We start from the raw sequence: 26,978 nt of genomic DNA on the forward strand, positions 1-26,978 counted from the left end.
CCAAAATCGCCGAACCTCTAAACAAACTCATAGAAGACGAAGAATCGTTCGCTTCGGGTGCAGAACAAGAAACAGCTTTCAACGAATTAAAGTAACGTTGGCAAAGCCCGCCGATCCTTACCCACTTCGATGAGACCACTGACACGGAACTCCATACAAGCGCGAGCAATATTAGTCTCGGCGCAGTACTCGTACAATGGCAAAATGGAGAAGAAAACGTGACAGCTTACGCCAGCTGCACCCTCTCAAAAGCCGAAAAAACTATTCCGCGACAGAAAAAGAGTTTGTTGCAGTGATATTTGCTATTAGCAAGTTCAGACCACACCTCTACGGAAGGCCGCTCCGTGCCGTCAACGACCAGCACTCACTTTGCTGGCTGGCGAACTTAAAAGACCCGACGGGACGTCTTGCCAGATGGGGTCTCCGACTGCAAGAATACGACATTACTGTTGTATACCAGTCTGGGCAAAAACACAATGATGCCGATTCCTTATCACGCTCGCCACTTGACTCTACTCCTTCAGAAGAGGACGACTCGACACTTCTCTGTGTGATGGAAGCCTCAGATATTGTGGAGCATCAATGAGCTGGCGCAGAACTGCTCCCATTGATCGAACACCTCGAAGGGCGTGTCGGCCAGGTCCCACGTGTATTTAGGAGAACTTTATGTTTATTCCGTCTCCATGAAAATGTGCTATACAAAATGAACTTCGGGCATAACAAAGACAAGTTCTTACTTGTCGTTCCATTAGTAATGAGACCCCAAATCCTAGCAGCTTGTCATGATGAACCATCGTCTGGTCACTTGGGCGTCAGCCGGACATTTGCCAGAATTCATCAGAAGTATTACTGGCCAAAGCTGCTGGCGTCCATGCAGCAATTTGTGAAGACATGTCGCAAATGTAAAAGGCGCAGAAGACCACTTCTGAAGACGGCCGGCCTGCTCCAGCCCATAGAACCGCCTGCTACACCATTTGAACAAATTGGAATGGATATTTTTGGACCCTTCCCAATGTCTTCATTGAGCAAGAGGTGAATAGTAGTCGCCAACGACTACTTAACGCGGTATGCTGAAACCGGCCGCCTTGAGCGAGGAACGGCAGCTGAAGTAGCCATTTTTTTGTGCACAGTATAGTTCTTCGACATGGCGCCCCAAAGGTGGTAATCACCGACCAAGGAGCAGCCTTCACGTCAGAGTTGATGCAATGTTTGATGATAATGACGAACACCAGTCATAGGAAAAGCACTGCGTACCATCCCCAAACGAATGGGTTAACGGAAAGCCTAAAAATCGCACGATCTCTGACATGCTGTTGATGTACGTGGACTTGGAGCATAAAACGTGGGATGAAATGCTGCCTTACGCAACGTTCGCCTATAATACGGCCCTCCAAGAGACCACCCGCGTCACCCCATTTCAGCTTATCTATGGTCGCTTAGTCAATTCAACTCTCGACGTCATGCTTCCAGTCGACAATAACCACTACAAGCCATCTGACATTGACCGATTTCTGCAGAAAGCTGAAGAAGCACGCCAGTTGGCAAGGCACCGAATAAGTCAACAACAGTTCAATGATGTGGACTACTACACTGGACACCAATACGACGCCGCGGACTGTCAGAAAAGCTCCTTCGACGGTACTTTGGTCCATACAAAGTCTTTCGTCGGCTAAGTGACCTAACTTATGTAGTAATCCCTGACGGACAAGAGCGCACGAAACGACAAAACCATGCGGAGGTCGGCCACGTTGTCCGCATGAAGCCATACCACGAAAGAGAATGAAACATCTACCCCCTCGGCTATTAACCTTCCGAATTCACGAATCGAGACGATGCGCATATCGGAGGGGAAGTAACGGCACAGAGATTGCTCCTACTAATTATTTTACGAAGAGGACCAACGGGACGCTAAGTAGGCGTCTACAGTGCCTCGCAACCAACGAGACACTATGTGAGCGTCTATTGTGCCTCGCGCGTGCTCAAGCATCTTGGCGGAGAGCAGCGCATGCTTCTGCTGGACGAGCACGAGCCGGGAAGACTGACAGAGTTGTTGTTCAGAAAGGGACACGTAGGTGGAACGCTTTTAGCAGACTCTTCGTTGTGACATAGCTACTTTTCTGGGCACAAGTTCGCCCTCATTAAATAATTGTGTGTGTTCCCCCTCTTATATTACGTGACAATATTGCTCGCCCTTGTCTGGACAATTTCTGAAATAATCACTTCAGACAGAGCCACCAGTTTTTAGGTAACACAATAGAATTTCCGCTTCAAGCAGCAATATAATTCTACCCACCCGGTACCGTGAAAGCGCGATGCAAAAACGTACAAGCACTTGGTAACAATATACGAATTGCAATAATGCTGTCTCACTACTACTCGAATAATTATAAGGGCGTGTGTAGGCACTGTAAATAGATGCCCCTCATAACACCGACTCGCCTATGTGCATGATCGCGTTCGATGCGGTAGGTTGGATAGTATGCGCCTACTCGCGAACACTTACCTGCGCTTCGTAGCCTAAACCACGATCAGTATGTGTACACCCCTCAAATGGCCTTTTGTTATATTGGCAGATAAACAAAAACAAAACCAGGAAGCGCCATATCGGACAAAGTGCTAGATGGAAAATTTTAGGTCTCATTCATGATTTTGAGCTACGAAATTCGTGTGTCAGTACGAAGTAGATGAAGAATTTAATTTTCACTTTACCTCTAGTGCACAACTAGGCAGAAAAGGCTAACTTCATGTTAAAAGGAAACGAGCGATCCCTCTAGAAACTGAACTATTTAAAGGAAGTTTCTCAAAAGTTCTTTGTGACCTGTCATTATTGATTTAATTCTGCTGAGTGTGAACGCGGAAAGTGCGTGGATATTGTTCCTTTTGTGGTGCATGCATAGGCCGTATTTAAAAACAATAGTCAATTCACCCGTGCATATTAAGAACTCACACTCATGCTTTGAACCTTTAGTAAATGGTGCTCCTCGGGGAAGCATACTTGGCCCCCTGCTGTTCAGCCTATATGCGAATGATTTTTCAATATAGACATAAATTCATCATTTGCAATTTATGCAGACAACACAACCTTATTTTTAACACACTACCATCTCCATCTGCTTGCGAAAAACGAAAATTAGGTGCTCACTATATATTGCGAAGTTGCAGTCAGGTGAATTCTTTAGGTAACATATGTTTTAAAGTAAAAAGCAGCCCTTTTTGCTCTAAAATAGGCCAAATAATTTGAAATATTATCCTGCACTGTGGTCTTTAAGTAATGGAACTGGCACCACAAATAAAAACCTTGGGTTTCTTTTTGAACAAAATATGCACTACCACGCACACATTGTTGTTTCCTCTACACTTTCGAGAATAGTGGGCATACTAACACGCCTCCGTTACTTTCAACCAAAGCACATAAAATGGCTTTTATAGAATTTCCTTTTCTCCTAAACATTTACATATGTATATCTCGTATGGACCACAATGACTGATTTAAACTAGTCCTATACTAATCACTTGCACAAAAATCCCTTGAGAATCATTTCAATCGAATCATATGATGTTCACAAAAAAGCCTATATTTGATTATTTTGTCATGACATTACTGCCGAACTTGTTTATTACACTTACGCTACACGAAACGTACGCTACCCATAGCAGCCACGCGTGGAACATCTTCTACACTCGTACAATCTATGGCCGTAAAATGCTTATGTACTTGTTGCCACAGGCTCTTAACTCCTCCGCTAATACAATAAAGAAAACAATTAAATAGGCTACCATAACAAGTGAAGTAAGCGAATTTTTTGCCCCCATGATTTTAGTCCTGTCATGTAAATGTGTATTGAGACGTGTACCTATAAGCTATGGTTGTGTTTATGGGCCTTTCCTCACTAGAACTTCATTCGTGTTGTCTGTCCACTGTTGTTTTCGCCTTGTTTAGTTTTGTAAATGGGGCACTGGCCTTTGATAAGCATTAAGAAGCTTTTTGCTAGCCCTCGATAGCCTTACTAGTTTTGTATTCTTTCCCGATAATGCTGGAATAAATTATTATTATTAATATTATTATTAATATATTGAAAGTTAAACAGGAATAGATATATCTTGCCACTGATGCGGACCGAATCCTTGAATCCTGCGTGTACACGAGTAATGGGTGCGTTGCACTATAGAAAACATGCTGCGGTGGCGTTTATACTTTTGTTAGTATACTAGCGATGAAAGAATTCGTGAAGAGGAGTTGTGCTCGAGCCGACGTTCTGAGAAGTGGAGACATGTCCACTTCTCGAAACTTCGGTTCAGCCACACAGCCCCGGTTTACGGACATTTAATGTATGAAGCTCCTTATGATGAAGGGCAGTCAATCCCTCCAGAGAAGTCAGCGCAGCATATCCACAGACAAACAGACAGACAGACAGACAGACAGACAGACAGACAGACGGACAGAGAGACAGACATACAGACAGACAGACAGACAGACAGACAGACGGACGGACAGATGGACAGAGAGACAGACATACAGACAGGCAGACAGACAGACAGACAGACAGACAGACAGAGAGACAGACAGATAGACGGACAGAGAGACGGACAGATAGACAGACAGACAGACAGACAGACAGACAGACAGACAGACAGACGGACAGACGGATGGACGGACGGACGGACGGACAGACAGACAGACAGACAGACAGACAGACAGACAGACAGACGGACAGACAGACAGACAGACAGACAGACAGACAGACAGACAGACAGACAGACAGACAGACAGACAGACAGGCAGGCAGGCAGGCAGGCAGACAGACAGGCAGGCAGACAGGCCGGCAGGCAGGCGAGCAGGCGGGCAGGTGGATGGACGGATGGACGAACAGACAGACGCTTCGCCCCACTCATGCTGTGATTCTTTTAATCACATGCTTCACTCTTTTTTCTGTCGCTTCACTTATTTATATCATTCAGTATTTTATGTAGTCCTAACCATATGTGTCGTAACCAGCTTTCTTCAAGCTGCCGGAACAAACACACTTATTCATTAAAAATGCGATACTTTTTCAGTCGAACAAGCAATGTTTCTTGACATTGTGGTGTTTCAGGGAAGCTTGCAGTGAAGCTGTTGCCACAAAGGTGGTGGTCATGGATTGCTCTGCCATAAGCTACATTGATTCCGCTGGTGTTCAGGCACTCGATTATGTAAGGATTTCTGAAGTTTGTTTCTTTACTAACTGCAAATTAGTCACTGGGAACAAACGTACATATCGCTGAGGGAAGGAAACAGCCCACTGAGACGGCACAGAAATCTATAAGAAGCGCATGCACACAGTGCTGTGTATATGTAATTTTTGTGCCTTGCTGTCCCGTCTCGGTGCACTGTTTCACGCTCAATATGAACGAACTGACCTGCCAACAATCAATGTTGCCGTTCTAAAAACTATGTTTAAAAATTAGCTCGAAACATTGTGGCTTGTGTAATACATACTTGCTTACCAATAAAGTAATTGTCCAAAAGAAGCTCCTGCCATATTCGGATATTCAGTGTGGTAGGAAAGGGGTTCCCGCTACCCCATTCGACTGTAATGCTTCTTTTATCAAAGTTTGTCACGAGAGCTTCCGGAAAGATGTAGCAGGTTCGACGAAATTTCTACGCTCTTGGAGCACTCAGTTTTAGTTTTGCCTAGAAAGCCGCCTTGAAAATCAATAGTTATTATCTCCGATTGCGAGCATTTTCGCAGCTTTTTGAAAAAGAATATGGTTGATCCCTCCGTCATTAGAATAGGTATAACACGAAAGTAAAACTTGTCCTTACAGAAGTAGTTGAATCTTTGCTGTGCAATAATATACGAGAGTTTGCACAATGTAAAACGTGCATGCATCGACGTTGACGCTTGGTGTGCTGCGGACTGAGAGGTCAGTGGTTTGATGCCCGTGCACAGAACTTTTTGCTTTGACATCAAATTGCGTACAATTCGATTGAAAATACGTAAAATTTGATGGAAATACATCATTGAGCTTTTTCTGAGCCAGGGCATAAAACTCTTGGTTGTTAAACGAGCATGTCGTAAATATTCAAACAGTAAAACTATTGCATACAAATCGCGACATTTAAGTTAGCACCTCAAAATTAAAGGAAGAGTTTTTGTTAATTACTCATTTAAATGTAATTTTAGGTCTAAAGAAGTTCTCCCGTCTGCGAAGAAGGCAGGTGTGGGGCTGTTATAGCGTTACTATAAAAATTATACATTTAGAAAAAAGCATGCCTGTATATGGTGTAAATAAATAACTAACATATGTATCTTTATAGGTTCTGGACATTTGTAAACAAAACAAGTGTCTCCTGTATTTGGCTTCCCTTCAAGGTAAGTATAGCTGTGAAATGCTAAGCAATTAAGCAGTTTAGCAATTCTAACAATATAATATAGTGTTACAATGTAAAAACAGTATGGAAGATTGTCAGGACACACAAATAAAGCTGCTTTTCAATAGGACAAAGACGATTGCTGCTATCCTCGACTATTTTACATTACCCAACTTCGTTGTCGTGTCGGCCTGGAAAGCGTCGTCCGCCTGTTGCAGCTTAATTCCAAGGCCACACCTAGCTTTGATGGAGATACAGTCAGGGTGAAAGGTTTTTAAATGCGGAACAGTTCTTTGCGTACTGCAGGCAGTTGGGACATCTATCTATCTATCTATCTATCTATCTATCTATCTATCTATCTATCTATCTATCTATCTATCTATCTATCTATCTATCTATCTATCTATGCCTGTATGTATCTATCTATCTATGTAGCTATTTGTCTGTCCATCTATTTATCTATCTATCTATCTATCTATCTATCTATCAATCTATCAATTTGTCTGTCTGTCTGTCTGCTGTCTGTCTGTCTATCTATCTATCTATCTATCTATCTATCTATCTATTTATCTATCTATTTATCTGTCTGTCTACCTATCTATCTATCTATCTATCTATTTGTCTATCTATCCATCTATTTGTCTGTCTGTCTGCCTGTGTGTATGTCTATCTGTCTATCATTCTATCTATCTATCTATCTATCTAGATAATGAGGCCCTTCAAAGTAAAGTCGCCAACCTCGAGCAGTACTCAAGATTAAATAACTTGGAAATAAAAGGGGTGCCCTCTACCCAAGGAGAGGATTGTTCCGCAATCCTGACTGCCATTGGCGACAAAATCAACTGTAAGGTCTCGGCTAGCGATGTCGACACGGTACATCGTATACCTGCAAAGTCCGGTCAAAGGAATATAATTGTGCGGTTTTGCTCTCGTGAAAAAAAAAACGAGTTCATGAAGAAAGCCAGAAGGGCGCTGCTGAACACTCGAAGTATAGGGTATTCAGGAGAGAACGCACAGGCAATATTTGTGAATGAGCACCTATCACCAGACAATAAGCGCTTGTTCTCTAGGGCACTTGCCTTAAAGAAAGAAAAAGGATGGCAGTTCATCTGGACGGAAAATTGCCAGATTAAGGTGCGGAAGTCTCCCGACAGTCAGGTAATTCGCATTGCTTCCGATTCTGATTTATGCAATATTGCCTAACATTTTGCAATCAGTCTAGTAGTCAATCTTTCAGTTACGTGAAATGGCTTCGTACATTCGACCTCACGAACTTCAGACCTATTTTTCCTTGCCCTGCCGTTCACTAATTCATTTTAATGCACGCAGTCTGCAAAAAAACATGGATGGTATCACAACTTTCTTATCATCAACTAGTCACAGGTTCTCTGTGATTTGTATTAGCGAAACGTGGCTTTCCGCATCTCATAATCACTTGTATACCTTCCCCTCATACTCTGCTGAATACTGTCACCGCGATAATAGTAATCATGGTGGTGCGGCTGTTTTCGTGTCCTCGGAACTGCGTTTTCATAGACGACTTGACTTGACACTCAAAGTGGCTAACTGCGAATCTGTTTGGGTTGAATTTCACGATTCATTTTTTTCACAGGACAAAAAAAACCTTATAGTTGGTTGCATCTATCGTTCACCGTCATCATGTGGAAGTGCTTATTGCTCGGCCCTTGGTAATTTGTTGCACAAATTATCATTGGAGCAGAAAAATGTCATTATCATGGGCGATATCAATATTAACCTCCTAGATCCATCCAACACACTGTTCAATGAATACGTTAACTGCCTAAATGGCTTTGGGTATGAAAACCTAGTTACGCTTCCAACTCGATGTCCCGCAAATAAACAAGGTACACTTATTGACCACGTTTTATTAAATCTCCTTACTAACCCTGACTGCGGCGTTGTCGAAGCCTCTGTTACCGATCACTATCCAATATTTGTGCGTTTAAATTACACTCCTTGCGCTATTGTCACAGGCCTAACCAGAAAGAAGCTCAATTCAACAAAGTTCTTTGAGTTAATATCTGCTACAGACTGGAACCCAGTCATCGCGTGCGATAACCCTGAAACTGCCTACGATACATTTTCAAAGATAATTTCCAATGCCCTTGCAGATTCTACCGAAATAATGAACTGTAAAAAACCGTTCTCAGCTCCTCGTAACCCATGGCTATCTAGCAGTTTGCTTGATTGCCTGAAGAAAAAAGATAACCTTTATAGAAAAACAAAAAAACAACCGTTCAATACTGCGCTTCATGATAGGTATAAAAAATATTCTAATCGTTTAGGAAAACTACTCAAACATGCCAAAACACAGTACTATGAAAATAAAATTAAGTGTGCCGGTAATGATGTAAAAAAACAGTGGGAAATTTTAAACTCGTTTTTGGGTAGATCCAACCAGCATAGCGAAATAACAATGATAAAATCGGGAGACCTACTTCTCGATAATCCCTTAGACATTGCTAACTCTTTTATTAACTTCTTCTGTACAGACAAGCAACGGGAAGACGATCCTCTGACCCAGCCTTACCCACGCATGCCTCACAGCTTTTTCCTTCACCCCGTGACACCTGAAGAAATAGTCACTATCATTTCTAGTCTAAAAAATACCGGGCCCGGTATTGATAATTTCCGCCCCTCTCTCATAAAACTCATAGCAAGTTTAATATCTGAAACATTTTGTCACATAGTAAACCTTATTTTTACCACGGGAATTTTTCCAAGTTCCTTGAAGAAAGCCAAAATAATTCCTGTTTTCAAGAAGGGAGATAAGCGTCTCACATCTAATTATCGACCTATAGCTATACTCTCATTCTTTAGCAAAGTTGTTGAAAAACTAATAGTAACACGCTTGTATTCCTATTTTTCAAAATTTCATGTCTTATCAACAAATCAATTTGGATTTAGGGAGGGATACTCAACTGATTTAGCATTAATTTACTTGACAGATAAAATCCGGCAGGCAATTGATGCAGGTAATTTGACTGGGGCGCTCTTTATTGATTTATCTAAAGCATTCGATTCACTTGTTCACAATATACTATTTGCTAAATTAGAGTCTATTGGAATAGCAGGCCCGCCACTGAAATTACTACGTAACTACTTAAAAGATAGAGAATATATTGTGTCTATATCTAACACTTACTCACACCCTAAAACAAGTAACATTGGGGTACCGCAGGGATCAATATTAGGACCTCTCTTATTTTTAATATACATCAATGATCTTTCACAATGCCTAAAATCATCTGACTGTATTCTTTACGCTGACGACACTACTATTTTCTGCTCAGATAACCACCTTGATTCATTAATCTACAAGCTTAACCACGACGCGGACAGCATAGTTACCTGGTGCCGGCAAAATAAACTACAGATAAATGCTACAAAATCTCAGTTCGTCATCTTTTCTTCTAAGCATAGGATTTATTCAGGTTCACCATCTTTAACTTTCGCTTCAAACACACTTTATCCTACTGACAGTGTCATGTTTCTCGGAGTCACATTAGATAAGCACCTAAAATTTGATGAGCATGTTTCATCGTTAACAAAGAAGACAGCTTATGGCATTAGGATATAAATTAAAGTTCGCAATTTTTTCCATATGAACACACTAATATCCCTTTATTACGCTTTCATTCATACGTATATTAATTATTGCATATCATCATGGGGAAACACGTATCCAGTCCATTTATCTCCATTGCAACACACTCAAAATCAGGCTATTCGCATCATGACACATAGCACCTACACATCAGAAGCATTGCCTTTGCTCACCTCTAACGGTATTCTGTCGGTGGGAAAACTACATAAATATTCCCTCGCAATACTAATCCACAAATCCATCAGCGGAAAGCTCCCGTTCCCTATAATCATCAAAAGCCAGTATCCTTACTCTTTGTCAACACGTTTCGCATCCAGCAATAGCTTCTTATTACCGAAACCCAGAACTAATTATGGTAAGTTCACTACTAACTTTTCAGCCACACAACTATGGAACTCATTACCATGCCATGTTAAAAATATCTCCAATTTCCACGCATTCAAAATCAACCTTCGGAATTATCTGCATTTAGCATAGTCATTTCATCATTTCATCATCTCTGCTTTCTTTTGTAATTTTTAAATAATCCAACGATGTTTCAGTGTTAATTGCTTCTTTTTGAGTGTTTACTTTGTGTACACATCTTTGTTGCGTTAAAGTACTTTTGTTTACTCAGCTCTTATGGGAGGTCCCCTGTACAGTCTCTTGACTTTGGGACCTCCCTCTGTATCAGTAGTAAACCCCATTGTAGAAAAAAAAATCTATCTATCTATCTATCTATCTATCTATTTATCTATCAATTTGTTTGTCTGTCCGTCTGTCTGTCTATCTGCCTATCTATCTAATCTATCTATCTATCTATCTATCTATCTATCTATCTATCTATCTATCTGTCTGTCTGTCTGTCTGTCTGTCTGTCTGTCTGTCTGTCTGTCTGTCTGTCTGTCTGTCTATCTATCTATCTATCTATCTATCTATCTATCTATCTATCTATCTATCTATGTATCTATCTATCTATCTATCTCTCTATCTATCTATGTTCCCGCAAATCTGGATCAATGAAAATTAGAATCACTACATAGCTTCAAATCACTAGCTGGGCATGACATAAATAATGTCACAATCCCGTCATGTGCGTTTTAAAGCCCTTTCCGCCAGACAGTAGCCATGTGTCACTGGTGTGAAGGTATGTGTTAAAGAGGATTGACATTTATTATCTACCCAGAAACGGCCAAACACACATGGCTAATGTTTTAAATTGGGCGTTAAAAAACAAGTCACATTGACAGTGTTGATCCTCTCAATGCAAAAAAGATATGTAGGGTCCTATCAAGACTCGAACCTAAACATTCTACGTGGCAATGAAGTATTTTACTACTTCATATGTACGCCAAGCTTTGTAAATGCTATTCAATTGGAACCTAATGTTTGTGGTCAGTGCTGGCTATTCGATTTTATAAACAATAGATACCTACACCTATGGTACAACCGTCACGTCAGGTCAATCTCAATTGTGGTTATGCGCCGTCCGCTGAAGTTGGCTTAGGTAGCAGTTTCCAAGGGCACCATCTTCGCGACCACAAGCGCTTCATAAAAGCTGACCACTTCTGGTGTTGCTAATCTTTTTGTTGCTGATGATAATATAACGGCATTGTAAACAACTAGTTATATAAACATTGGCAGATCCCACGTACAGTGGGAATCGATGATATGCAAAGCACAAAGGAGGAAGGTCGATATGTGACTCCAATATCAGCACTTGGTTACGAGGTGGAAGTATGCCGTACATGACTTACGTGTCATTATTATCATTTTTGAATGTGTCGTTTACGTTCTTCATCTATTCACGTCATGTGATATCAAATTTAGTACATGTGAGCTAGCAAAACGGCCAAGAGCGCGCTATGAGCGTGGTATGTTGTCATTTTCCTAAATGACACACTTTTCAGCATTATCGCGATTGTACCAGTCATATACTTTCGTCATCCATTGATGTCACGCAACGCCAAATTTTTTATATGTGGTGTTAGGAAAACGGCGGCAAGCGCACCATCAAAGACCCAATATACTCCAATGTAGCGTTGACGCGCCTGCACGCTGGTCACAGCAACGCTACGTTAGCAAAACGGAAGCACTCTATAGTCGGACGTCAGGCGCGACCGGCGTGACCAGTGTGGCGACGCAAAGCGGCGCTTCTGGTGCGGGGCTGAGAGCGCATGTGCCCGCACGAGAAAGTTATCTTCGAAACGAGGGTTATAATAAAAGTCAGTTGTTGTTTGGGACGTGAGGTCTTCACTTGCGCGGCTTGCCGAGCGCCACGTCTCAACATTGGTGACCCAGAATACAGACGCAGGGACTGGAGTGTCAAACCAGCTGCAATATGGATTCAACGTCCATGACTGACGCCCCTCCAACAGTATCCTCAGTCGACAAAAAGTTGCCCCTTTTTGGACTGCGGACCCCGCACTTTGGTTCATACAAGTGGAATCTCAGTTCACAGCGAGACGAACCACCGCAGACCTTACGAAATACCACTAGGCAGTCAGCAGTCTGCCGCCCGCATAGCCAGTGAAACTCGCACCATGCACCTGTCGAAAACGCATATGCAACGCTAAAAGAAACCATTGTTCGCCGAATTACGCCCTCCGAACCACAACGACTGCAGCAATTGCTGCACAGCACGGAACTCGGCGACCGTACCTCTAGTCAGCTTTTGCGGCACATGCGATAGTTGCTCGGCGAGGCAACAACCATGATGGATGGAGTATTGCTCCGAGAACTTTTTTTTTGCAAAAGCTGCCTTCAGACGTCTGCAAAGTCGTCGCGCGCGGCTTCAGACCACAAGAATTTAACCGCAGCCAACTAACTTGCTGACAAACTGGTAGCAATGCCCCACCCACACCCATGGCCACCGTGCGAGCGCAACAGCCTCGAAACGAACTTCAAGAGATGCATGAAGAGATTTGTCGACTTGCCGAAAGCTTTGCACGCAAACAGGAGGGCGCAAACGATAACCGAGCCTAAGACGCCGCTATCGCAAAAGCAGCATGAGCATATCTGCTGGTATCTTCGGAGGTTCGGAAGTAGTGCGCGTAAATATGTCCTACCATGCGTGCACTCGGGAAACAGCCGCAGCAGGCACTGAGGGCGACCAGTGCTACTACGTTGCCTCCAAGTCATCCCTTGGTATTCTTTATTACCGGTCGCAACAACAGAGTGCGTTTCTTAGTTGACACAGGCGCCGAGGTGAGCGTTATACTGGCGTCACAAGCTGAAAGAACGAAACCTAGTGCATCGCCCTTGCAAGCTGTCAATAACAAGCTGCTAATAACATATGGCCGTCGTTCACTGTCACTGAAGTTTGGTTTTGGCAGAACGGTTAGGTTGGTGTTCATAGCTGCTGATGTCAAATTTGCCATAGTATAAGCGCAGAATTTCTCCAGTTCTTCGGGCTGTTCGTCGACGTCCGCATCTAACGGCTTCAAGTTCCTGTTTCTCGGGGAGCGGTACAAGGCACGCCGTGTTGCTCCCCTTCCCCCCATCAGCCCGGCCTTGCCTAGTCCGGCTGGAGAAGCGTACTTCACCACAATAATACAAAAGTTCTCAGAGCTGACGCGAGAGCCACGGGCATTTCCAGAAGTAAAGCACGGTGTCCCGCATCACATCGAAACCACAGGCCCACCTGTCTATGCTCTACCACGGCGCCTGTCACCCGAGAAGCTGTGATTGACTCGACAGGCAATTGCCCACATGATGAAACTCAGAATAGTACGTCCTTCATCCAGCCCATATGCGTCACCTCTTCACGTGGTCCCAAAATCAACAGACGGGGATTGGCGCCCTTGCGGGGGCTATCGAGCGCTGAACCGGTTAACCGTGCCAGACTGTTACCGTGTCCCGCACATTCATAACCTGACCTCCTTCATGCATGGTGCTACCATTTTCTCTAAAATAGATCTAGTGCGAGTATATCTTCAGATACCCGTAGCACCGAAGGATATTCTCGAGACCGCAATAACAACGGCGTTCGGAATGTTCGAGTTCCTACGCATGCCTTTCGGCTTACACAACCCCGGCCAAACTTTTCAACGATTTATGGATGGCGTTGTCCATGGCCTCGACTTTTGCAAGGTATACCTTGATGATCTTGTGATGAGTGGTATCTGCGCTACATACTTCAGCGACTGACAAAGGACGGCATCGTTATCAATACGACAAAGTGCGCGCTTGGGGCACCGACACTATGATTTTTTGGGCCACAGCATTTAAAGTGCTGGAGCACAGCCCCAGAAGGACAAGGTGGAAGCAGTACGGCAGTTTCCACTGCCGAAAAACTTCCGCCAGCTTCGAGAGCACCTGGGACTCGTGAATTTCTACCGTAGGTTTATCCCGAAATACGCCAACATCCTTCACCCTCTCCACAGCCTACTTGCGGCATCTGGATCTAAGCCAACTGCCATTATTCAGTGAAACAACCAGTCCACACAAGAATTCCGGATGATTAAGGAAGCTGTCGCAAATGCTACCATGCTCACGTATCCGCAGCCGGATAATCCTCAATGCTTCATGGTGGACGCCTCCGATGCAGCGATTGGAGCCGTGTTGCAGCAGAGGGTGAGCGGAGTGTGGCGAACAATTTCCTTCTTCTCCAGAGAACTCAGCCCGTCCGAACGAAGGTAGAGCACCTTTGGTAGGGAACTCTTGGCTATATACACGGCCATCCGGCATTTCTGAAATTATGTGGAAGATCAATAATTTTTTGTGTTCACGGATCACAAGCCACTCACCGACGCATTGCGCGCGAACTCCGATTCTGGAGCGCACGTGACACGGGAGCTCCGCCAAATGTCGTACATCGCAGAATTCACGACAGATATATGCCAGTGGCACGGATAATGCTGCTGCCGACGCTCTTTCGCGCGGTCCAGGGAATGCCATCAGCCTGCCGAGGACGTGGACTTAACCACATTTACGACGGCTCAACGCAGCGATGGAGAATTGAAGCGGCTATTGACGTCTTCAACCAGCGTCTTGAAGATGAAATGGTTGGCAGAACCCACGGGATCTGTATGCTGCGACATGTCTACAGGCAGGGCCCAACTGTTCGTCCCCTCGAACCTCCGTCGCAGCATTTCTGACGCTGCACAGCCTGGCGCACACTTGAATTGGAGCTACGCAACGGCGAAGCACCGCGAGGTTCGTGTGGCCAGGAATAAACCGGGATCTCCGACACTGGACACGAGAGTGCCTCGCATGCCAGCGCTCCAAAGTTCAGCGACATACTGTGACCCCCTTGGGATCCTTCCCTCTGCCGGACTGTTGATTTACCCATGTGCGTTTTGACATTGTGAGACGACTGCGGTTTTGTCAGGGGATATCTACTTGCTAACCTGCATCGAGCACTTCACGCGATGGCCGGAGGTCGTGCCCATTCCAGACATGACTGTTGAGACCATCGCCCGCGCATTTATCTTCTACTAGGTGGCCCGCTTCAGAGTGCCGGCAACCGTGACTATGGATCGCGGAACACAGTTTGAGTCCACCCTATTCGCAAGCGTCACCCGGCTCTTGGGTACTTCCCGCATCAGAACAACGGCCTGCCATCCGATAAGCAACGGTGTAGTGGAAGGGTTCCATCGTCATCTGAAGACGATCTTGACGGCTGCTGCGAGTCACAGTTGTGTGGAGGCACTGCCGTTTGTTCTGTTGGGTGTTTGAACGGCTCTGAAAGCAGATATTGGATGTTGCGCTGCTGACCTTGTGTACGGAACAACGCTTCGCCTCCCAGGGGAGTTTTTCGTCACTAGAAAGGACGAGAACGTTAACACAAACGCGGACTATGCCATTCGACTGCGAGCAAGCTACGCATTGCTCCTCCACGTCCGCCACAGCCCGCCAGTCTACATAGACCGGGAACTCTCCTCCTGTTCTCACGTGTTTGTGAGACACGACGCCGTACAGCGTTCACTCCGGCCTCCGTATGACGGGCCTTTCTAGGTTCTGCGACAGGCAGACAAGCACATTACAATCGACAGAAGTGGTCGTCACGACGTGGTTTCTCCAGACCGCGTAAAATCAGCACACGAGGACTCCGACAGCGAAACACCTGCCCCACCTCGAGCTCTATCTTCGCAGGCACACCCCGCAGACCACGTAGCGCAGCCCCAACAAGTCCTCAAACGGTTCACGCGGAGTGGACGTTGACGAGACCCCCAGTGCGCATGAACTTATAAACCGCAGTGGGTCGTCCGAGTGCGGCCGTTGTGCGTGCACTCACTAGGGGGGGGGGAGTCCTGTGGCGACGCAAAGCGGCGCTTCTGCTGCGGGGCAGAGAGCGCAGGCGGCCGCACGAGAAAGTGATCTTCGAGACAAAGGGTGATAATAAAAGTTCAGTTGTTGTTTGGGACGCGACTTTTTCACTTCCGCAGCTATGCCGAGCGCCGCGTCTCAACACCAGCGTCCGTCGGCGCGGCCCGACAGCAACCGGCGCAAAAAGCGTCATGCTGCATTTCGCGCTGATGCGTTAGCCAGACAACACTCCGTCTCTCCCTTTTCGTGACCGAGGGATGCTGGACGAGCTGGAATGCGCATGCGTAAATGCAACGCAGTGCGGTGCGTGCCTGCGAGTATATGGGGAGACCGGAGCCTGGCCTGGCAAGGCCGGCGTGACACGACGAAATCAACGCCGGCAAGCACGCGCACCACGTCATGCCGAAATGTATTGGCGCCATGACTGTGGTATGTAGTCAAGTTCTCACATAACACGCATCTCGTGATTATTATGTTTGCACCAGTCACATACCTTCGTCATCTATTGACGTCACGTAATACAATGATGATGATGATGATGATGATGATGATGAAGAAATAAACATTTATTTTTCGAAACAGTGTTCCCGAGTTCGTGTGCTCGGGGTCACCCTAAGTGGAAGGGTCCCTTATTTCAGGAATCCTCAGGGCGCAATAGCCTCCCGGGCCCTAGCGACAAGTCCTCATCGGTCGTCTAAGTCGCGTGCGGCAACCTGGGGCTCCCACGTCTCGGCTGGGGAGTCGACACGTGCAGTCGTTGCGGACTTGGTATTGGCATCTTCGTGGCGCCACAGGCACTCGAGTAGTAGGTGGGACAGTGTGCCTTGCACGTCACATATCGGGCAGTTGTAGGCGTATAGCGTTGGGTAGGCTATGCAGTAGGGTGCCCGGTGTATAGATGTTAGCTTGAAGTCTCCGAAATGCTGTGGCCTCTTCTTTAGACGTAAGACGAAATTTGGGATACGTGAAGCTAGCGAAACGGCCGCAAGCGCATCATGAGTGTGGCATGTAGTCATGTTGTTATATGACACGCATCTCATGTTTATCATGTTTGCAACAGTCACATGCCCTTGTCATTCATTCACGTACCGTAATACTAAATTTGCTATACGTGACGCTAGCGAAAAAGCCGCGAGCGCGTCATGACCGTGACATGTAGTCATGTTGTTACATGACACGCATGTCATAATTTTCATGACAGGGTCAGTCAGTTGGTATTCGGCATGCAATCATGTCACACCATACTGTTTTTGCAACATGCCATGAGGACGAAACCACCGGAAGAGCTGCAGGACCATGAAATGTAAATCATGACAATATTGACATACATGTCATGATTTCATGTTGTGACAAGTGAAATATGTTCTTCGTACAGGTATGTTAGGCCATACCAAGCTTGGTTTCGATATCATTATCGAAACGGCCAGTAGTGCTAAATGTCTTAGGCGGATAGATAGATAGATAGATAGATAGATAGATAGATAGATAGATAGATAGATAGATAGACAGACAGACAGACAGACAAATAGATAGATAGATAGATAGATAGATAGATAGATAGATAGATAGATAGATAGATAGATAGATAGATAGATAGATAGATAGATAGATAGATAGATACTCTCAAAGTTGCCGAAGTTCGCTAAGAAATGCTTCGCATTTAAAGCGGATGCACATGTTTGCATACGTATGCGCTGCACTTGCACATATCTTGAGCGCCGCTTTGTAACACTGCACTGAATAAAAAATCACGAAACTATCACCTTCTATCGACATCATTCGAGAAACATCAATTGCCATGTAACATACGCAGGTTCTGCCGAATTTTTTTGCTGTTGAAGTGAAACATTGACATTTCAAAAACAGCTGAGTTCTTAAGCTAGGAGTGCACTACATCCCAGAAAATTGACCTCAGAACAATGACAACAATAGTTTACTATACAATAACGCTTGGTGAGAACACCCACTCTGTGACCTCAAGCATAAAGACCATCTGAAATAATTGTAACGTAATTTATATGTTCCTTTCTAATACGGTGAACGCACTTGTCGCCCGGAGCGAGGAAGGAAGAAGAGTATCAGAAGGATCTCTAACCAGTCGGCCGCTTCTGAGCTGCCCCTCACGACTGAATAAACGGCCCCTCTAAACCTTTACCGGTCTCTTTCAAGCGCAACAGAGTACTGGAAGTGCTGGGTAAGCGCTTCAACTACCAACCGATCACTGCCACAGCTTCGACGAAGCCGTCGACTTGCCGGTCTCCCACCATCTGCCGTGAGTGTCATAATATGTGCTGCGCGGGCGCGAAACAGAAACTAAAAAAAAAACGACAATAGTGTGCCATGCGGTGGCGAAGAGGATGTGATGTGTGCGTGTATGTGCCGGGCGGTGCCTACGAGGAAGACGACAGCTCGTGAGGCGCGGCCTCGAGCGTGCGTGACCCGTGCCTTCGGCAGTGCGAGAGGTACGTCGTTCGAGGCAGGACTACCTCGTTGGGCGTCTGGCCCATAGGTACGACCCAGGCCACGTCGCGACACTCGTACTAGCCGAGTGGACAGCTCAGCCTCCGCTAGACGACCGGTCTAGGAGAGCTGGCGCCAGGTTCCTGAACCTGTCCTTGTCCCGCTGGTCGTGGAGAGCTGGCGCCGGGTGCCTGAACCTGCCCTTGCGCCGTTGTTCCAGGAGGGCTGGCGTGGGTTTCCGAGGCGGACTACAGGTGCTCAAGGGCACAACTCCCTGCCGCCGGAACACGTGAGTCGTCGGCTCCAGTTCGTCGACAGTGGCGCTGAGCCACTGGAGTTCGATGCGGCGACCCTGCGTCTCCCGACTTCGTCACTGCAGGTGACGACGCCGCCCAACGTCGACTTCGCCACTGAATGTTGCCGACGGGGCATCAACGACGGCCCAGGCTACTACCCCGACGACCTGAACTGTAGGCCGAACGTTCTACTTATTCATTTAGTTTAGCCGCGTGTTTTTGTGTTAGGAATTTCGTAATGTGTGGGTTGTCCATGTGTGAAGGGTACAATAGAAGTTGGACGTGTGTTTGTGCACTGGCGTGCTGTCTGATTCTTTCTGGAGCGGTCCTGCCCCAATAACATCACAAACTGGCGAGCCTGCCAGGATCCGCTCGTTAAACCAGGGAAAGAAGACAGTTTCGCTCGAGGCAGACACACGTTCAGACTGCACCATGGACTTGGAAAAACTCGCCGCTATAGGGCTCCAACTAGGGTTCTCGGGTGCAGAGCTAAACAAGTGGATTGAGGCCCAACAGGCTAAGCTAAGGGATGAGAGAGCTGCAGAGCGAGAGGCAGCCAAAGAAGCTGACGAGAGGCAGCGTGAAATTCTGCAGCTTAAGCTAAAGCTTCAGGAAGGAGCTCAGAATATGCCTGTAGCAGCTAATGACGCTTTGACTGCGCCCAGCACCTCCTCACCCCTCAATCCGCAGATGTTACTGCCTGTATTTGACGAGAAACGCGATGATCTGCACGCGTATCTGCAGCGATTCGAGCGCGTAGCCACAAGACAGGATTGGCCGCAAGAAAAATGGGGTCTCGCTGTTAGCCTGTGCCTAACGGGGGACGCGTTAACCGTGATAGGCCGAATGACTGCCGCTGATTCGCTGGACTACCAAAAAGTAAAGAAAGCTCTACTGCAGAGATTTCAGTTTACGGCTCAAGGCTACCAAGATAAGTTTCGGAAAGCACGAGCAGCAGATGGTGAAACTGGACGACAGTTAGCAGCAAGAATTACCAGTTATTTCGACCATTGGATAGACATGGCAAACGTATCCCAAACCTATGAAGGTCTAAGGGATCACGTAATCTCTGAGCAATTTTTGCGTTGTTGCCATCCAAAGCTGGTTGTTTTCTTAAAAGAGCGAGAGTGCAAGTCACTAGATGAACTCGCTAATTTGACGGATCGCTTCCTTGAGGCGCAGAATTTGACTAATATAGGAAAAGGTCCTGACCCCGCGAAAGAATCCAGTGGAAAGCCTACCGAAGCGTCGCGGAAACCGCAACTCAAGTGTATCCTGTGTCATCGTTTCGGACATTTGGCTCCTGACTGCCGCAATCCACCTAAGCCGATGCTGAAATGCAAGTTGTGCGGTAAAACGGGACATGTCACAGAAACTTGCCGAAACCAGCATGGGAACAACAAACCGAGTTCTTCGTGCGCATTTAGCGAACCTGACTCTGCCCGGGCTGGTGCTAGAAAAACAGCCAAGCGTCCAGGAGGGAAGATTCCTTGCTCAAGTCACCACGACGACAGGAACGTGCAGGGTACAATACGTTTCCTGGCCGACGGGATGCCAGTGGTCGAAGGTCTGCTGCTAGGAAGAGAGGTTCGAGTCTTACGCGATACGGGATGCAACACGGCAATCGTCCGACGGGAGCTCGTTCCTGATGTGTGCCTGACAGGCAAGAAAATCAGTGTCGTTCTCCTAGACAGGTCAACTAGCCATCTCCCGGAAGCTATTGTACAAGTCAACACGCCGTACTGCACAGGGATGCTGAAAGTGGCGTGTATGGATCAACCCCTCTATGACCTTGTGCTGGGAAATCTTCCAGGCGTCAGAGGACCATACGATCCAGATTCTGACTGGAAACAGGCGACTCATACCCAGGTGGATGAGTTACCTGCGCAAGCACACCCGACCAAGTCACCTGTCACCTCAAGATCTGCTTCTTCAAGCGTGGCAAAAACCAAAGCCAATCAACAAGGTCAAGAAAATATCAGGCCTTTGTACGTGTCAACAACGCTCTTACCTGACGTTACCAGAGCCCAACTCGCCGAGGAACAGCGAAATGACCCGACACTCAAAGCTGTCTTTGCTAAAGTGAATAAAGAATTCAAATCGGGAAAGGGCCACTGTTACGATTTCATCGAAGATAAAGGATTGCTTTATCGACGCTACCGCCTTGCCACTGGCAGGACGTTTAAACAGCTGGTCACTCCGAAAGCGTTCCGGGTAGGCATACTGGACATTGCTCATGGCAGTATCATGGCGGGACACCAAGGCATCAAAAGAACTACTGATCGTGTCCTAGAAGGATTTTATTGGCCTGACCTGAACGGAGACGTAAAGCGCTTTGTCAAGTCTTGCGACAAGTGCCAGAGAACTACCCCTAAAGGAAAAGTTGGAGTCGCACCACTAGGCAACATGCCTCTTATCCGGACACCTTTTGAAAGGGTCGCGGTTGATTTAATCGGACCATTTTCACCAAGATCGGACCGTGGGAACCGATATGTTCTGACACTTATCGATTTTGCGACTCGCTACCCTGACGCTGTAGCATTGCCCGCAATCGATGCAGTTCACATTGCGGAAGCACTCATCGAGATGTTTTCCCGCATCGGCTTACCAAAGGAAATCGTCACCGACCAAGGGGCAAGTTTTACCTCAGAATTATTGAACGAGGTTAGCAGGCTTCTCTCCGTGAAGATGCTAAAGACAACCCCATATCATGCGATGGCGAACGGTCTCGTGGAGAAATTTAATGGCACCCTGAAGACAATGCTAAAGAGAATGTGCCAAGAGAGACCTCGATCTTGGGACAGGTACCTAGCTCCGCTACTCTTTGCATATAGGGAAGTTCCACAGACAAGCCTCGGGTTCTCTCCGTTTCAGCTCATTTACGGCCGCCACGTCCGAGGACCGCTAACCGTGCTGAGAGAACTGTGGACAAATGAGGGGCTAGACGCAGAAACGCGGACGACTTACACCTACGTCTTTGATTTGCGCAATCGCCTAGAGGAGACTTGCAAGATAGCCCATGAACAGCTGGAGAAGGCTCGTGTGAAGCAGAAAACCTATTATGACAGGAAAAGTCGCCCTAGAAAATTATGCCCAGGCAACAAGGTTTTAATTCTGCTCCCGACTGACTCCAACAAGCTGTTAATGCAGTGGAAAGGGCCGTTCCAAGTCATCGAACGGAAAAATGATGTCGACTACGTCATCGATGTGTTTGGGAAAAACAAGATTTTCCATATGAACATGCTCAAAAAATACGAAGAGCGCGAAGTGACGGAACCACAACAGGTGTCAGTTGTTGCAGAGCTCCACGAAAATCTCCCCGAAGAAGAAGACGAAGTCAAACAAATGCCCATATTGAGCTTGTATCGCACGCAGTTCAGCACGGATGTCAAGCTATCACCACACCTCACTGCTGAACAAGTTCAGAATGTGCAAGCACTTTTTCAAGAGTATGCGGACATTTTTTCTGACTTACCAGGGAAAACAGCACTCGTGGAGTGTTCGCTACGTCTGACCTCCAATAAGCCTGTGCATGTTCCGCAGTACCCCATCCCCCTTGCCTTGCAAGAAAGAGTAGAAAAGGAAGTGCAAGAGATGCTGAAACTCGGTATTATTGAGCGGTCTCAGTCGCCGTACCACGCTCCCATTGTCGTGGTGAAGAAACCGGACAACACGATTAGGTTGTGCATAGACTTCAGAGAATTGAACAAGATTCTGGTCCCCGACTGCGAGCCAATACCACGCATCGATGTAGTTCTTGCACTTGTTGGACAAAAGCAGTTTTTCTCCAAATTTGATTTCACGAAAGGGTACTGGCAAGTACCGATGGATCCAAACAGTCGTGAAAAAACTGCTTTCTCCAGCATGTCTGGGCTCTATCACTTCCTCTACATGCCTTTTGGCATTAAAACGGCGCCAGCAGTATTCGCGCGCCTTATGAGATCAGTACTGGGTGGTGTTGACAACGTTCACCATTATTTCGACGATGTCATCATTGCGACCGATACTTGGCAAGAGCACATCGACACCCTCAGACAAGTTTTTGAACGAATTAACCAAGCTCACCTCACCATAAAACCAAGTAAATGTGAGATAGGAGAGCGAAGCATATCCTTCTTGGGACACCGAATCGGGGAGACTACAGTTGAACCGCTTCTCAAAACGCTAGACAAGATTCTTGCCGCGAAACGACCTACAACGAAGAAAGCAGTGCAGTCGTTTCTTGGCTTGACCGGCTATTACAGGAAGTTTATACCTAACTACGCCGAACTGACCAAGCCGCTGACGGACCTTACAAGAAAGGGACAAAGCCACACTGTTTCATGGGGCGCACATCAAGAGGAAGCGTTTACGGCCCTCAAGAGGAAGCTCGGTGAGGCTCCCATCCTCCTTGCTCCCGACCTCTCGAAGGAGTTCGTTCTTCGTACGGATGCCTCCAATACAAGCCTGGGCGCAGTATTGCTCCAGATGGGAAAGGGCCAGGTGCTGCATCCAGTTGCTTACGCAAGTCGTAATTTATTGCCCCGAGAAACCCACTATTCAACAATAGAACGGGAATGCCTTGCACTTGTTTGGGCAGTGCAAAAATTTCATATTTACCTCTATGGCAAACCTTTTGTCATTCAGTCAGACCACCAACCATTACAGTATTTAAATTCCGCCAAACACGTGAACAACAGAGTGTTGAGGTGGAGTCTCCTTATGCAGGAGTACTCATTCACAGTTCATTACATCAAAGGTTGTGACAATGTTGGAGCCGACTACTTGAGTCGCGCATAACGGCCGTTTAGGTAGCAACGTGGTTCTTAATACTACTAGGCCTCAGTCGTGAATAGTTGACTCCTAGTTGCGACATAGCAACCCTACTTGTACGGTAGTTTTCCAACCGAACTGTAAGCAGCCTTCTGTGAACATTCTGCTACTATGTACATGCGACCCCTAAGACAATGCAGTGCAGTGCAGGGACCGTGCAGTGACCGTGCAGTGCAGTGACCATTTTTTCGCCCCGCGCCCTTGTAGTAGAATAGTTGCAAACAACTTTCTCGGAAAAGGGGGTGATGTCATAATATGTGCTGCGCGGGCGCGAAACAGAAACTAAAAAAAACGACAATAGTGTGCCGTGCGGTGGCGAAGAGGATGTGATGTGTGCGTGTATGTGCCGGGCGGTGCCTACGAGGAAGACGACAGCTCGTGAGGCGCGGCCTCGAGCGTGCGTGACCCGTGCCTTCGGCAGTGCGAGAGGTACCTCGTTCGAGGCAGGACTACCTCGTTGGGCGTCTGGCCTATAGGTACGACCCAGGCCACGTCGCGACACTCGTACTAGCCGAGTGGACAGCTCAGCCTCCGCTAGACGACCGGTCTAGGAGAGCTGGCGCCAGGTTCCTGAACCTGTCCTTGTCCCGCTGGTCGTGGAGAGCTGGCGCCGGGTGCCTGAACCTGCCCTTGCGCCGCTGTTCCAGGAGGGTTGGCGCGGGTTTCCGAGGCGGACTACAGGTGCTCAAGGGCACAACTCCCTGCCGCCGGAACACGTGAGTCGTCGGCTCCAGTTCGTCGACAGTGGCGCTGAGCCACTGGAGTTCGACGCGGCGACCCTGCGTCTCCCGACTTCGTCACTGCAGGTGACGACGCCGCCCAACGTCGACTTCGCCACTGAATGTTGCCGACGGGGCATCAACGACGGCCCAGGCTACTACCCCGACGACCTGAACTGTAGGCCGAACGTTCTACTTATTCATTTAGTTTAGCCGCGTGTTTTTGTGTTAGGAATTTCGTAATGTGTGGGTTGTCCATGTGTGAAGGGTACAATAGAAGTTGGACGTGTGTTTGTGCACTGGCGTGCTGTCTGATTCTTTCTGGAGCGGTCCTGCCCCAATAACATCACAGTGAGAGACTTTGACATGCCCGAAAAAGCAGGCGTTCTCAGGACAGCACCATCTGGTCCACTTCCGTACTACCAAGTTCCAATAAACAATTGTATTGGGCCAGTTGGTAAGGATTTATCTTGCTAGGAATAGTGGCTGCGTGTAATAGCGGCTGCGCTTCCTCGCAAGATGTACCGAGTTCAACCGCCCTTCGGAGCAAAAGCCGGAAAAGATGTCGATGCCTGGCTCACCGAGCACAAACGTGTGGGCAAGTCCAACGGTTGTGATGCAGCCGCTGTGCTAGCCACCGTAGTGTTCTCCCTGACCAGCACTGCACTGGTATAGTACGAGAACCACGAGGACGCACTCACGACGTGGGACCTTTTTGTTGAAGAGCTCAGGGCGTGTTTCAATGACTCGGTTGCCAGAAAGAAGCGGGCTGAGCAAACACTGTCGCAACGGGCACAGCTACCAGGTGAGACATGCACCACTTACATAGAAGAAGTGTTAAAGCTGCGCAAGGTGTGCTGGGCTACCATGACGGCAGCGGAAAAAGTTGGTCATCTGCTCAAAGGGATTGCTGAGGACGTGTATATTTTCTAATTGGAAAAGAAAGCCTGAGTTCTGCGTCCGACGTCATTCAGCATTGCCGAACGTTTCAAACGCTCAAGATGCGTCGAATCACGTCCAAGTTTGGTCGGCTGGCTAAAGTTACAACTGTTGCCAGTGTGGACACAAATCCTGGCCTCGACCTTTTTTCTTCCATTCTACAGATTGTTCGCGAGGAACTGTCCCACCGAGAAATGTCGTAATCGATAGCGGACCATCCCTTGTTGTATCTGCCACGTGAGGCTATGAATGTGCCTCCTTTGACCCCATGGCAACCGACGATGAGTTTCATGGTGTCTGGCGGCCGGCCCACATACCACCTGATGACAACTATTGGCTCAGCAACTTCCGCAACCACTCCCTGGCATTTGACAGGACTTTAGCGCCCCCACCACGACCTCGTGCTCATCGTTCTCCGTCACCGCTGCGTCGCAAAGCGCCCTCTTCGCCACCGGAAAACTAGATGCCTTCAGAACTTCTGGAAACTCCAGCGGACGACCAAACTACGCTGTGAGTCTGTGAAGATATGTTCATACATGCGTTGTCTACCGTTCGTGTTCCTGTTGTTTGTCGCGAGGAGGATTCTGACAGCTTCGATGCGAGCGTAGAACCAGTGCACATAAACTGCGTGAAGAAGAATGTGTTGGTTCCCCGTTGTGTGGTGTCGATCAATGGCGGACGAACTGGCCTATGGACTGTAAACTGTTCCTCCGAGCCCGTGACACTACCCAATCGTTGGAGATTAGCTTCGGTCGGCAAAAAACACGCGACCTTATCAGTGGTCGAGCTCACAGACGTGCCGGAAGAACGTGACGGTACTGGTTGTCACAATTTGGACGGGGCGCTTATGGCAAAGATAAATAAGTTGCTTAGCTCACGCAAGCGCCGAGCTTTATTGGATGTGCTGTTGAAGCACGTTTCGGTATTTGACTTTGTGCAGAAGGGCAAAGTAACCCCTATCCCCGGACCTGTCTTGAACGCGCCATACCATCAACACTGGCGCGGCATGTCCGATTCGCCAAAAACCGTATTGTGTTTCCCCGTCACAAAGACAAATCATCAACGACCACGTGCAGGAAATGATGCAAAAGGGAGTGGTACAAAAGTCAGCCAGTCCGTGGGAAGCACCGGTAATCCCTGTTAAGAAGAAAGATGGATCTTGGAGATTTTGCGTCGACTATCGCCGACTGAATGTCGTGACAAAAAAGGACGTATACCCGCTCCTCCGTATAGAGTACGCAATAGGCTGCTTACATTCGGCCTCTTATTTTTCATCCGTAGACTTACGATCTAGTTATTGGCTAATTCCGATGCACCCAGAGGACAAAAAAAAAGACTTCCTTTGTAAACCCGTGATGGGCTCTCTGAATTCAACGGCATGCCATTTGGACTATGCAAAGCACCGGCAACGTTCGAGAGGTTTATGGAGACCATTCTGTGTGGCTTGAAGTAGAACATCTGCATTTGCTACCTCGATGACGTCGTCATCTTTGCCGCACGTTCAGTGAACACAACTCTCGTCT

The 26,978-nt window shown here is 47.0% G+C and overlaps 1 protein-coding gene across 11 annotated transcripts in view; it reads left to right on the forward strand.

The window, feature by feature from the left end:
• The window catches only part of LOC119165484 (solute carrier family 26 member 6-like), a 152,769-nt gene that overhangs the window by 120,580 nt on the left and 5,211 nt on the right, over positions 1 to 26,978 (forward strand). For 10 of the 11 annotated variants that reach the window (XR_012885809.1, XM_075872585.1, XM_075872591.1 and 7 more), the window contains 2 exons: positions 5,094 to 5,190; positions 6,299 to 6,353. Coding sequence is in view for 10 of the 11 variants with exons in the window: in XM_075872585.1 (XP_075728700.1) it covers positions 5,094 to 5,190; positions 6,299 to 6,353 (152 nt within the window). In the remaining variant the exon portion in view is untranslated. Of the gene's footprint in view, positions 1 to 5,093; positions 5,191 to 6,298; positions 6,354 to 26,978 lie in introns of those variants that run through there. The other variant, XM_075872589.1, reaches the window with a different exon arrangement.

Source organism: Rhipicephalus microplus, chromosome 8, assembly GCF_043290135.1.
Source record: "Rhipicephalus microplus isolate Deutch F79 chromosome 8, USDA_Rmic, whole genome shotgun sequence".
NCBI lineage: Eukaryota > Metazoa > Arthropoda > Arachnida > Ixodida > Ixodidae > Rhipicephalus > Rhipicephalus microplus.